Source organism: Brachyhypopomus gauderio, unplaced genomic scaffold (genome assembly GCF_052324685.1).
Source record: "Brachyhypopomus gauderio isolate BG-103 unplaced genomic scaffold, BGAUD_0.2 sc185, whole genome shotgun sequence".
Taxonomy (NCBI): Eukaryota; Metazoa; Chordata; class Actinopteri; order Gymnotiformes; family Hypopomidae; genus Brachyhypopomus; species Brachyhypopomus gauderio.
The window spans coordinates 233,409-247,323 of NW_027507006.1; the positions used below are offsets into that span (position 1 = coordinate 233,409).

The 13,915-nt window shown below is 44.9% G+C and overlaps 2 protein-coding genes across 2 annotated transcripts; one reads left to right on the plus strand and one right to left on the minus strand.

Moving 5' to 3' along the window:
* Positions 1–3,226: 3,226 nt before the first annotated feature.
* On the plus strand, positions 3,227–5,412 carry LOC143502004 (uncharacterized). The gene is made up of 3 exons (XM_076995188.1): positions 3,227–3,363; positions 3,756–3,831; positions 4,912–5,412. The coding sequence occupies exon 3, from the start codon at positions 4,969–4,971 to the stop codon at positions 5,122–5,124; it is 156 nt and encodes a 51-aa protein (XP_076851303.1). The 5' UTR covers positions 3,227–3,363; positions 3,756–3,831; positions 4,912–4,968; the 3' UTR covers positions 5,125–5,412.
* On the minus strand, positions 5,245–10,350 carry srd5a2a (steroid-5-alpha-reductase, alpha polypeptide 2a). The gene is made up of 5 exons (XM_076995185.1): positions 10,012–10,350; positions 8,967–9,130; positions 7,461–7,562; positions 5,935–6,085; positions 5,245–5,614 (listed from the first exon to the last, which is right to left on the minus strand). The coding sequence occupies exons 1-5, from the start codon at positions 10,284–10,286 to the stop codon at positions 5,548–5,550; spliced, it is 759 nt and encodes a 252-aa protein (XP_076851300.1). The 5' UTR covers positions 10,287–10,350; the 3' UTR covers positions 5,245–5,547.
* Positions 10,351–13,915: the final 3,565 nt, after the last annotated feature.

The window sequence follows — 13,915 nt, forward strand, 5'->3', positions numbered from 1 at the left end:
GCAGATACGGAATGTCTGGCAATCAGCGGGCCCAAGCACCTCCACGCTCCAGTGCCGACGTGTTACCCAGTTACCCAGCAGGCATAGGGTGCCGCAGGCTGACTGTCCTCACTGGAGCAGAGTTTAGACATGGAAACACCTGTGGGAGAGAGAAAGAGAGAGAGAGAGAGAATTTGTGAATAAATAGATTTGGTTATATAGCTGAAGGTCAGGCTTGTGTTTGGAAATGGCATTGTTTATACTCTCTACAAACCAAAGACTGTGTGTGTGTGTGTGTGTGTGGGACAGGAAGGAGTGGTGGTGTACTGTACGTGGTCACTGCTCTCTCCTCCTGTTTGTACAGGTTAATGGGTTGCCCTGGGTTACTACTGGTAGAAACACCTGGGAACCGGCCATTTCCCACACTGAATGTTTACAGCTATTTACCCTCAAGCATCATCCAATGATCTAACTGCAACTGTAATCTCCCTCCCTCTCTCACCCCTCCCTCTCATTCCTCTCTCTGTCACTCCCTGTCCCTCTCTCACCCATTTACTCGATCTGTTTCACACCGATGCCTCTCCTTTTCCCTCTTGTTGTCTTTGTTCTTCCCATCTCTTTCTCTCTGTCCCGTGACAAGGAGTCTGCACATCAGCAGAAAAAACAAAAGGTGTAAAGGTGTAAAGATGTAAAAGTGTAAAAGTGTAAAGGTGTAAAGATGTAAAGGTGTAAAGGTGTAAAAGTGTAAAGGTGTAAAGATGTAAAGGTGTAAAAGTGTAAAGGTGTAAAAGTGTAAAGGTGTAAAGATGTAAAGGTGTAAAGGTGCACTAGTCCTCCGCCCCTACGTGGCTGATGGCAGATCACCACACCACCCATCACGTCTCCTCTTTGCATTTCACCAGTTTGCACCGTCCAGTCACACGCATGTGCGCACACACACAGACTCACACATGCGCACATAATACCATACACATGCACCCACATCTGCACATACGCACACATGCACAGACACACACAGCTTTGATACCACACCCAGATTAGGCCTGTGTCTCCTTGTGGGATTTAGTCACTTATAATGGAAGAGCTTTGTTAAACTATTAATTGGGAGCTGAACTCATGTCTGAAATCCCCATCACAGAGCAGAAGGTGTGTGTGTGTGTGTGTGTGTGTGTGTCTTTGAGCATGTGTGTGTGTCTCTGAGCATGTGTGTGTGTGTGTAAGTGTGTGTGTGTGTGTGTGTGTGTCTCTGAGCATGTGTGTGTGTGTGAAAGTGTGTGTGTGTGTCTGAGCATGTGTGTGTGTGTAAGTGTGTGTGTGTGTCTGAGCATGTGTGTGTGTGTGTGTGTGTGTCTTTGAGCATGTGTGTGTGTCTCTGAGCATGTGTGTGTGTGTGTAAGTGTGTGTGTGTGTGTGTGTGTCTGAGCATGTGTGTGTGTGTGTAAGTGTGTGTGTGTGTCTGAGCATGTGTGTGTGTGTAAGTGTGTGTGTGTGTCTGAGCATGTGTGTGTGTGTGTAAGTGTGTGTGTGTGTGTGTGTCTCTGAGCATGTGTGTGTGTGTGTAAGTGTGTGTGTGTGTGTGTGTGTGTCTCTGAGCATGTGTGTGTGTGTGAAAGTGTGTGTGTGTGTCTGAGCATGTGTGTGTGTGTAAGTGTGTGTGTGTGTCTGAGCATGTGTGTGTGTGTGTAAGTGTGTGTGTGTGTCTGAGCATGTGTGTGTGTGTAAGTGTGTGTGTGTGTCTGAGCATGTGTGTGTGTGTGTAAGTGTGTGTGTGTGTGTGTGTGTAAGTGTGTGTGTGTGTCTGAGCATGTGTGTGTGTGTGTGTAAGTGTGTGTGTGTGTCTGAGCATGTGTGTGTGTGTAAGTGTGTGTGTGTGTCTGAGCATGTGTGTGTGTGTAAGTGTGTGTGTGTGTCTGAGCATGTGTGTGTGTGTGTAAGTGTGTGTGTGTCTGAGCATGTGTGTGTGTGTAAGTGTGTGTGTGTGTCTGAGCATGTGTGTGTGTGTGTAAGTGTGTGTGTGTGTCTGAGCATGTGTGTGTGTGTGTAAGTGTGTGTGTGTGTAAGTGTGTGTGTGTGTAAGTGTGTGTGTGTGTAAGTGTGTGTGTGTGTAGTGGGAACAAGAGAAGCAGTGGTCTCTTTGAACAAGCACACTCATACCTGTTTATAGCCCCATGTTGTAATTAGAGGTTTAGAAGCAAAATAAATGGACGTGTGTGTGTGTGTGTGTGTGTGTGTGTGTGTGTGTGTGTGTGTGTGTGTGTGTGTGTGTGTGTGTGTGTGTGTGTGTGTGTGCATTCACACACTTCCGCTGGACAGTGTCTTTGAGGGATGGCATTTACATGGCTTAGATGTCTTTACTTGTCCTACCTGTCATTCCAGCTCCATTAAGCCCCCAGTTGCTTTAGCAGCAGTTCAAGCGCCTAACCACAGCACAACCACAGCACAACCACAGCACAACCACAGCACAACCACAGCACAACCACAGCACTTCTGGGCCGCAACTAGCAGAAGTGGAGAACTGCTCACTTGTAATTTGTGCAAAAAGAACTTTTATACCTTTAACTTACATACATTTTTACAGGTTTTCACAAGTAAAAAAATATATACTCTCACTCGATGCGGAGACTTTTCATACAAAAGCGTTATCGCGACGCTGTGCGATGCGCGTGCACGCGCGGGGAGGACACGCGATAGGCCTGAACTGTTTCCTCTTGGGTTTGGATGGGTGCAGAAGCGCGAGATGCCAGGCAAGAATCGCCGAGACTTGGGACCGATCCAGAGGGTCAAGCTTGGAATTTACCTCTCTCCTCATCGAATTACATCTGTGGGAACCACTTGTCAAGAGCAGGTGCGCAGCCGTGTTCGCACAGTCATGTGATAGGTAGTGTACTCTCTTTATAATGGTTTTACTGGCGTGAATCTTATAAATGACTCTTTAACGCGCTCTCCATCACAAATCAGTCATGTTTCTGAGCCCCATTCAGAGACTATTAGTGGGTGGTGAGGGTATAGTGCCCCCTGCTGCTCATAATAGGCACTGCGCATTCTCGTATTCGGAGCAAGCCACGCCCCTTTACCTAATAAACCAACCAGAGCGAGTAAACAATTGGACCAATAGAAGCGGCCTACGTTAGGGTCTCTGAAGAGAGGCCCAAACGAGTGCCTGTCAGGAAAAAGTCGAGTCAGATAAAAAAAAATTCGGAAAACCGTGGTATTTTAGAACGGTACATATCACGGATGAAAGCAAATTGAAAATCAAAGTCTCGAGTTAAGTGTTTACATTTTTTTTTGTGGGGACATGTCCGATATCTCAGTTTTCATTACGTTGACCACCGATTGCCAGGACCCAAACATGGGGGCTACGAGATACACAGCTGAGACTTGAAGGTGAGTGTTGCATCACATAAACTACTACTGAGCATCGTGTAGTTTAGAGATCAAACTGTAACGTAGAAGGATGTATATCGTCTCTTTTGCCTTCTTTGCCAGTAAGACCGCCACCTAACTAGCAAGCTACATGGAGGTCACATGGTGATAGTACACCTGACGTTAGCCGGTAGTCCCCGTCAGTTAAACCCGCTGTGTTTCGTGTCCACTAGCACCTGCAGCCATGGCGAGACTGCGGTCATTCTGGGAGAATTATAAAGTCCTGATTGTCATGGGCTCAGGCCTTGGGTTGATTCATTGGGGTTGGTATACAATGAAATCAAGTCCGCTGCTGCACAAGAAGACGGAAGACTATAGTCCTGAACCTGGTATCGTGTCTCACGTGTCTCCAGCCTCGTCGCCACCGCTGCCCCCGCTCCCCGACGTGCTGAAGAAGAAAAGGGGCTCGCAGTAAACGTGTGACTCCAGGTGAGATGATCGGTGTTACTCTGACCTCCTCCAAGTGGTCAAGGACGGGACGGGTGGAATTATGATCAATGACGCTACCAGTATCAGCACTCAAGAGCCTTTTCTTTCTTGTATAACAATTGCCCTTTGTGCATTATTAAAGGAATTGTCACCCTCAGCAAAGCTGATAATGATATTGAGCATGTCTTTACACTGGGATTATCAAGTCTACAGCTTCACTAGCTGTGTTAGCGAACCTCCCCTTTAACCCAGTGATCAAGTCTACAGCTTCACTAGCTGTGTTAGCGAACCTCCCCTTTAACCCAGTGATCAAGTCTACAGCTTCACTAGCTGTGTTAGCGAACCTCCCCTTTAATCCAGTGATCAAGTCTACAGCTTCACTAGCTGTGTTAGCGAACCTCCCCTTTAATCCAGTGATCAAGTCTACAGCTTCACTAGCTGTGTTAGCGAACCTCCCCTTTAATCCAGTGATCAAGTCTACAGCTTCACTAGCTGTGTTAGCGAACCTCCCCTTTAATCCAGTGATCAAGTCTACAGCTTCACTAGCTGTGTTAGCGAACCTCCCCTTTAACCCAGTGATCAAGTCTACAGCTTCACTAGCTGTGTTGGTGAACCTCCCCTTTAATCCAGTGATCAAGTCTACAGCTTCACTAGCTGTGTTAGCGAACCTCCCCTTTAATCCAGTGATCAAGTCTACAGCTTCACTAGCTGTGTTAGCGAACCTCCCCTTTAATCCAGTGATCAAGTCTACAGCTTCACTAGCTGTGTTAGCGAACCTCCCCTTTAATCCAGTGATCAAGTCTACAGCTTCACTAGCTGTGTTAGCGAACCTCCCCTTTAATCCAGTGATCAAGTCTACAGCTTCACTAGCTGTGTTGGTGAACCTCCCCTTTAATCCAGTGATCAAGTCTACAGCTTCACTAGCTGTGTTAGCGAACCTCCCCTTTAACCCAGTGATCAAGTCTACAGCTTCACTAGCTGTGTTGGTGAACCTCCCCTTTAATCCAGTGATCTGTGAAGCAGTGAAGGGTGGAACACAGTCATCATCTGAACGCGTGTCTTCTGTTGCATTCTTTCCAGCTGCGCTCAAACCTTCTGGTGTGGCGAGTGCGTTGTTTTACAGTGAGCACTGCGAGGATGAGGAGCCAGACCTGGCTGAGGAAGAAATGGCTTTGGGTCGCCGGCGGCGCTTTTGTTGGTCTTCACTTTGTAACGTGGATCATGCAGAAGACGATGAAGAGGACGGTGCGCACAGAACTGGAACTCAAACAAAGACGAGAGACTGAGGACTGACTTGGGATTGACGCCTTCAGCGTCCCAGAGGGGGTTTTAGTTTTGTCAGTCAGTGACTGTTTAAATTAATTCAGGTGAAAGTAAGGTTTCTGTTTTAGAATTGTTAAAACTTTAAGAACATTTCAGTTTTACAAATGTAAAATTTATTCGGTGTGTTTGAAGTTGTTTTGTTACAAATATAGCAAAAACTGAAGCCCACTCAGCAACAAGAAATGTACAGGTGGAGCAGCGCCCCCCAGTGGTAAATCTCCTAAATAGCAAAATAAATGAGTCGCTTCTTGTAATTGACCGTTGACCTTGTGTGCTTGCGTACATGTGTGTGTCTTTTTTGCATATGGTTTGTCTACATTCACATTACACGGTAGAAGTGACACAAACCCGATTTGTGCCTTAATGTGCCATTTTGTTAAAGCCATTGGGACGCTAGAGGATGAACGGAATCACCGCCTTCCTTGTTTTGGGGTAATCATCGAATTTCTCAACGTAGAACCTGCAAATCAGTAAACACATCGGGTTTGTCAGTTGCAGTGGAAGCTTCAGCTCATAGCAGCATTACAGTCCCACCCACTTCATACTCCATCTTGTCCAATTGGAACTAATGTGAACATAAACACGACAACGAAACAAAACAAAAAACACCGTACAACACGGCCCTTTTATTTGGCTGCATAAGTGTTGATTCTTGGCAGTTTTAAAGGGATGTTGGCAGAGACCGAAACAAACACTGGTCTATGTCAGTACTGATTTGATTAATTGGCTATGAAACCCTTCAGATCATGGAGGGCAGACCGGGCCGTGGTGGGGTGGTACCTGTGGTGGTGGTAGGCTCGCGGTCCTATGGAGCACAACGTGAAGAATGCGAAGGAGAACGTGGGCAGAGACCAAGTGGCTACGGCATAACCGAACCACTCCACAATCTCCCCGAAGAAGTTGGCACCGGACACCAACTCAAACATTCCCCCTAACAACACACAACATATACAGATCCTAGTGGTGTTTATAAAGAAAATACACAATTAGTTTGATGACGCTACCGTTGTTGAATTTAATGTACAAAACAATTATAAGTGACAAGTGATATGCAAATGACATCACGCTAATTGGTAATCACTAGTCCTGGCTACATTACATTGCAGTCCATAACGATGCTGCATAAGGCCCAGTCCCATTTGTCTACATTGGTCAAGTGCACTTGGTTACTTGGGGAGGCTTTGGTGATGTGAAGCGTTCAGTGGGCAAGTACATAAGATGATAATTTTGTGCCAAAATATTTGAGATAAGAGAATAATGTTTTTACACTTTCAGTGGACAATGGCACTCTGGGCATATAGCTAATAAACCTGAATAGCACAAAAAGTAAAGTCTGCTTTCATTCAAAACTTGAAAATCTTTGCAACAACTCATTTCATTCAAAACCTGAAAGCCTGCTCAAAAACAGACTTGAAAATTTACTCAAAAAAATTCTGTTTGTGCTCACTTCCACACCGTTGTCTTCTCAAAGTACAATTTTACCTTTCAAAACACAATTCTCTCAAACATTTTGACAATATTAAGATCTCTTAAAACAAGTGTGACATGCAATTACCTCCTTAATCACACTAATGGTTGTGAAGATGAGTCCATTAAGAAAACGCAGCATAAAACAACAGATGACCAGCCGACTCCCTGACCACCAATAATTCAAAGCTGATTATAGTTACATTTAACTAATTAATTAATGTAATTAAGCCTTAATCGATTATCTATGGCACTGAATGAATTGATCATATCTTTCTCTTATGCTTATAATTTCTATCTTGACTGTTAAAAGAGACAAATACATTGTGGGTTTGTTTCCTAATGATCTGACTTTGTTAAGGAACTTTGGTGTTTGCAGGTACTTAATGGTACTCGGCGATTACTTAAAGATTATTCCTAAATCAACAATAATGACAATGAATCCAGGATCACTCTCAGGTAATTGATAAATAGAAAAACCGTTTGGCCTCAGACAGGTAGTGTAGCCGACCAGACTTGTGAAGTTATACTGATGTTTATTGTATAATGAGCTAATTGTTTTTTGGGGAATCTTGTTGTTTCATTTAGAATATAACAACTCTGAAAGTTATTAATTTAGATGTCATTCATAAAACCCAATTTAGTCCTACATAAACTTGTGTCTGACTGGCTAGACTGTCCACCATCTGGACAGTTTTGTTTACACTGCAGCTTGCACTCATGCCTGGTTTTATGTTTTTATACATGTGTGTTAAATTTGCATCTGGACACATCAGTCTTCATGATGCTGCTCTGGTTTTGTAAAGGACAGGATGTATGAGGGTGTGCAGTGTTCTCACCTCTGGGGATTTTGTAGGAGATCTCGCCTGGTTTTCTCAGGTTGCGCAGAATGTGATCACTGTGAATGTTGATGGCCATGCCCAAGCAGAAGAGCACCAGACCTACAAGCAAACACCTCACCATTAGTACAAACACCTCATTAGTGCAGATATCTCACCATTAGTACAAACACCTCATTAGTGCAGATACCTCACCATTAGTACAAACACCTCATTAGTGCAGATACCTCACCATTAGTACAAACACCTCATTAGTGCAGATACCTCTCCATTAGTATAAACACCTCATTAGTGCAGATACCTCACCATTAGTACAAACACCTCATTAGTGCAGATACCTCACCATTAGTATAAACACCTCATTAGTGCATACCTCACCATTAGTATAAACACCTCATTAGTGCAGATACCTCACCATTAGTACAAACACCTCATTAGTGCAGATACCTCACCATTAGTATAAACACCTAATTGGTGCCAGTACCTCACCATTAGTACAAACACCTCATTAGTGCAGATACCTCACCATTAGTATAAACACCTCATTAGTGCAGATACCTCACCATTAGTACAAACACCTAATTAGTGCCAGTACATCACCATTGGTACAAACACCTCATTAGTGCAGATACCTCACCATTAGTACAAACACCTCATTAGTGCCAATACATCACCATTAGTACAAACACCTCATTAGTGCCAATACATCACCATTAGTACAAACACATCATTAGTGCCAATACCTCACCACCATTAGTACAAACACCTAATTAGTGCCAATACATCACCATTAGTACAAACACCTCATTAGTGCCAATACATCACCATTAGTACAAACACCTCATTAGTGCAGATACCTCACCATTAGTACAAACACCTCATTAGTGCAGATACCTCATCATTAGTACAAACACCTCATTAGTGCCAATACCTCCTCATTGGTACAAGTACCTCATTAGTGCAAACACTTCCTCATTATTACAGACACCTCATCATTGGGATAAACACCATAGTTAGTACAAATGCTTAATTAGTACAAACACCTCAAACTTAAAAAAAAAGTGCAAACAGTCAACTTCAGGAGACTGTTGTGTATCAACTGTTGTGTGACGGTATTTTGTCAGTTGGAGGAGAAGTTGTGTAGTTCTGCAACCCTCCTCCATGTGTCTATGATGGTGACATCTGATTTCATCACACCCCAGCAGTGAGTGAGTTTACCTAGTGCCTGAAATGCAGCGTGACCATGAGGGAGTGCTCTGGAGTGCTCTGGAGTGCTCTGGCAGGCAGAGACCTGGCAGGCTGTTTTATAGTTCACTGGGTCCATCTTGTTCCCCATTATTTATAATCATGCGTAGCACAACTGTGTTTTTAAAATGGGTCTAATTTGGGTTTTGAGGTATTGAGTCTAAAACCCATCGCAGAGCCGTATTGGTTCTGTTATGGGTAGCTTAATACCAGTACGCCCGTGTGAGCGCCCACACTCCTGCACCTGTGCGCCCAGCTCACCTGTGATATAACGTGGGTCCGTGAGCCAGGACGCCTCGTACTGCCCACAGTGGAGCATGTAGTGACCCTGCAGGAAGCCGTTGATGGAGCAGAACACCACGGCCGACACCACGATGAAGAGTGGAGAAGGTCTTCCCTTGGTCAGTAGGGAGAAGATGAAGGTCCTGTATGAAGATGGGTGGATAAGCAGACGTAGATGGTGCGAGTGGTTAGATAAGTGTTGGCTGGGTCTGACGCCCAATGCCTCAGGGTGTTTAAATAGTTGAGCAATACAGAATCGTGTTTCTTCAGGACAGGCACAGACAAAGGTCTCGATTGGCTCTGTTTGCATTGTTCTTTTTAATGTCAACATCCAAGATGTTTTCTGATCATAAAGTCGTATGAGGAATTCAGCATGGGCAGGCAGCCCATTCCCCCCTCCACCCGTCCAACGTTTTTGTGTGCATGTAAATGAGGTGGTGGAAACACGACTTATGTAACACCATTCTGCTTGCTGCGATTAGAACTGAACGTCACGTTTAACCCACGTGGGGCTCCCCAAGAGATCAGTGAGAACTGTTGTATAAGAGGTTTTATAAGAGGTTTGCAGAGGTACAACACAAAACCCCAGTCCTACAACCATCAGTGGTTCTGGTTTGGTACTGACTCACTGTCACATAGTCAGTTGCATCATAGGGTTGCCTGGGTTTGTGCAACCTGACATTACCGTTGAGGCAGATGTATTTACTGCAATACACTTAAACGTTTGAAAAGGTCCATTACAGTCGAATGTTTGAAAAGTTCTGATACACTCAAATGTTTCCAGTGATTTTACAACCAAATTCCAGCTTTTACAACCCTGCATTAACTAGGTTGTGTGCTGCTCTCTCTATTGGCTGAAGATTAAATCTTGCCATTTAATCTCTTTCCAAACAGCTGCTTAGAAAGTCAGCTAACTCACACAAACTCTTACACAGCAGCACTAGTGAATATGTATCTCCTCCTTGTTATCCCCCATTACAGAGTACAAGTATGTAAGTTGTAATTAGTGCAAACCGGGTCCTACCTCTGGAAGTAGTGCAGGCAGAATGTCCAGATCAGAATGTTGCGGCCCACATCTGTCAAGCTCTCCGTGCTCAGCAGCAGCAAGACGGGTACAAGGAAGGACGGTAGCTCCTGGACCAACCAAGCCAGCCGGGCCGGGACCATCAGCGAGCGGCCGCCAGCGTCTACGTAGCGGCCGTACGGGGTGCCCGAGGACCTCTGGTGGAAGACCAACAACACCCCCCCGACTATGTAGCCCCAGCTAAGGGAGTGCACTGTCCTCTCTTGGCATAGCATGCTGCTGTGAGTGCAGACACCAGTCCCGTTGTGGAGAGGCGTGGACGGGCGCTGGGGTGGGTGGGTGGGGCCCAGCACCGTTCATCGGAATGTGGAGGAAATTTCCTGTGGGTTTCAGTTCAGTGGTTTCCAGACTACTACACATTTATCTACAACTTTTCATCACTCTCTTTCACGTGTCTCCTCCCCCTCCCCTATACCTCATAACCACTTTCTAGATTTACCCAAAGGGAATGGGGGTGGGATCACACAGAAATGTTAACATGTATAGGCAGGTAAATGTAAATTCACACATATATTGATTATTATTTTACAGTAATTATTTATGACATGAAGAGAATGAAATTATACCCCATGATTGATGTGAAAATGATACAGTAGTTATTCCAAACAGGGTATTTGTTACACCCTAGTAAGACACTCCCCGTTCTCTTAGGTGAATTATCCCCGTCAATCGTTAACAGGTCATTATACAGTCACAAACAACCTGTCTGCATTATTAGACATTATTAGGCATAACGAAGCTCTAATCAGCCTTCTGGTCTGGAATGCATTAGAACAACAGGACTGGGAGGTTTGCATTCCAAGCATGTTTTCTTACAGGTTACTGATTACCTGTAAAACTGTATCTTGTTTTTAAGTGTCCTCTGTGTCCTCTCTGTGGGCTCACTCCTGATCTCCAGTTTTCTGAGCTACATCACAAAGATCCATGTTTATAGTATGTGAATGTGCACTAATGCATTCTGAGCTCTGTTACTTATTGTTGTGACAGCTTCATTTTTGGTTTACACATTATACTGTGATCATTGCTGCTCTTGGTAATTATCTTCTGACAGACCTCACACCTGTGCAAGGGCACGTTGCCCATGTAAATGTAGATTTGTACACCCACGTCTCCCTCCTGTTATTTACTGAATGACGTTTCACTTCTCCAGCACCTTTCACAGGACCCGAGGGCACTTAAGAGAATTTCAAGGAATCCAATTTTAATCTAACGTCCATGTTGGTGTTGTTTTGCCAGAGAGAACACCGGGGGAACATGGAAACTCCACCCAGAGGGGAACACGGTGTGGTGCAGTGATGTACAGTGAAATCTTGGAAACGTGTTCTGTGGAAAACCGGTTGTCTGGGTTTGAACATTGTGGCCAGTACATGAATGTGTCAGTCAGTCTTGTGTGGTTAAAGGACTGGGGAAACAGATCACTGTTACACTCGTTTGGGGACTGGGGAGACAGATCACTGTTACACTCGTTTGGGGACTGGGGAGACAGATCACTGTTACACTCGTTTGGGGACTGGGGAGACAGATCACTGTTACACTCGTTTGGGGACTGGGGAGACAGGTCACTGTTACACTCGTTTGGGGACTAGGGAGACAGGTCACTGTTACACTCGTTTGGGGACTGGGGAGACAGGTCACTGTTACACTCGTTTGGGGACTGGGGAGACAGGTCACTGTTACACTCGTTTGGGGACTGGGGAGACAGATAACTGTTACACTCGTTTGGGGACTGGGGAGACAGATAACTGTTACACTCGTTTGGGGACTGGGGAGACAGATAACTGTTACACTCGTTTGGGGACTGGGGAGACAGATAACTGTTACACTCGTTTGGGGACTGGGGAGACAGATAACTGTTACACTCGTTTGGGGACTAGGGAGACAGGTCACTGTTACACTCGTTTGGGGACTGGGGAGACAGGTCACTGTTACACTCGTTTGGGGACTGGGGAGACAGGTCACTGTTACACTCGTTTGGGGACTGGGGAGACAGATAACTGTTACACTCGTTTGGGGACTGGGGAGACAGATAACTGTTACACTCGTTTGGGGACTGGGGAGACAGATAACTGTTACACTCGTTTGGGGACTAGGGAGACAGGTCACTGTTACACTCGTTTGGGGACTGGGGAGACAGGTCACTGTTACACTCGTTTGGGGACTGGGGAGACAGATAACTGTTACACTCGTTTGGGGACTGGGGAGACAGATAACTGTTACACTCGTTTGGGGACTGGGGAGACAGATAACTGTTACACTCGTTTGGGGACTGGGGAGACAGGTCACTGTTACACTCGCCACTAATATACTGGAGAGGAGGTTACATGGCAGGGCCAAGATAAACATACTCAGCTACTAAGTAAAAAAAAACACATTTCCTTTGCAAACCACAGTGAAACAAAAGACCCACACCCATAACTTCCTTGTGGTAATTTGGCGAAAAGATGAACACACGCTAGGCATCGGGTCCCTATTCCTGCCTAGCCTGAGCCAGCAGTAGTTAATGTCCAAAGGGTCTAGTCCACTAGGGTTAAGCAAGCAACCCAATCAAAGACAGTCAATGGTGTCTGTAACCCAGACAATCCACAAGGTTTCACAACAAGCAACTGAGCACAAATAAGAGGTGAGACAGCAGAGTCTCTTGGAACAACTTTAAACTGAGGAGAGACAACAAACAGCCAATCAGGAACAGTAGGCAGGACTAGGAACATGAAAGGGAATGATTGGTTATACCTGGAAGACACCTGTACATTACTAGCAGAAGACACGATCAAATAACGACTGCACTGTAACACTTAGTGAATTTGACATCATTTGACTTGCTCATCCTGGAGACACTGGACAGTGTCCTGCTGGGCAGTCTACCCGTGCTACGTTTGGTTGTACTGATGGGCTGTTAAAGGCGTAGCCTGTGTGAAGCACATAAACAGATTTACATGCAAGTTCCTCTGTAATTGCCAATGTGGATTTTAAAAGCGAACGCACTTCGTGATGGACCCCATCTTCTTACTGGAGACACTGTAACTTGAGCACAGGAAACTGATCGCTCGAACAAATGTTCACGACACCGGGAAGAGAGCCAAACATGAAGAAAGTTCGCTCAGCCAGTCCACAAAAGGTTGTTCTCCAAGGGGAACTGGTACTGTTAGGATTTGACATTCGACTCCCAGGAGAGCCAGCATTTGTGGTTTGGTGCTTCTAAGTCCAAGATTACTTACTTTAAACACTCCTTTGTTGACATGTGTGTATTTTTAGAACAGCAAAGGATTGTTACATGGTACATACACTATATTGCCGTATTCGCTCAACTTCCTTGACTCACATATGAGGTTAAGTGACATCCCATTCCTAATCCATAGAGTTCAATGAGCTAATCTGAAGACCACATGAAGTTTGGATGTCTGTAGTGGTTGACTCTGCAGAAAGTTAGCACTATGCGTTTCAGCATCCGCTGACCCCGCTCCGTCAGTTTACGTGGTCTACCACTTCATGGCTGAGTTGCTGTCGTTCCCAAACACACAGGTGGCATTCTATCCCAATTCCACGCTGGAATTCACTGAGCTCCTGAGAGCGACCTATTAATTTGCAAATGTTTATAAAAACAGGCTGCATGCCTAGGTGCTTAATTTTATACACCTACAGTGATTATAGTATATATGCACTGTATTGTCAGGGCAAATTTTATGTTTGGTCTTTCTGTAATCATATTCATCAGTATTCATATATGTACTGACCATTATTAGTAATAAGTGGAAAGGAAATCACTTTATTAAGGTATATTAAAAGTATGTCAGGCCTAGGACACATTGATCAGCATATGCTCAGCAGGCCTGTAGTCTCTTTTTCT

Bases quoted from the DNA above. Each gene is read 5' to 3' on its own strand.
- srd5a2a (XM_076995185.1), bottom strand. From the start codon at position 10,286: ATGCTATGCCAAGAGAGGACAGTGCACTCCCTTAGCTGGGGCTACATA. The intron at 9,131-10,011 runs GTAGGACCCGGT...ATCTTCATACAG, and splicing joins TGCCTGCACTACTTCCAGAG to GACCTTCATCTTCTCCCTAC. The intron at 5,615-5,934 runs GTACCACCCCAC...ACTGATTTGCAG, and splicing joins CGAGCCTACCACCACCACAG to GTTCTACGTTGAGAAATTCG.
- LOC143502004 (XM_076995188.1), top strand. From the start codon at position 4,969: ATGAGGAGCCAGACCTGGCTGAGGAAGAAATGGCTTTGGGTCGCCGGC.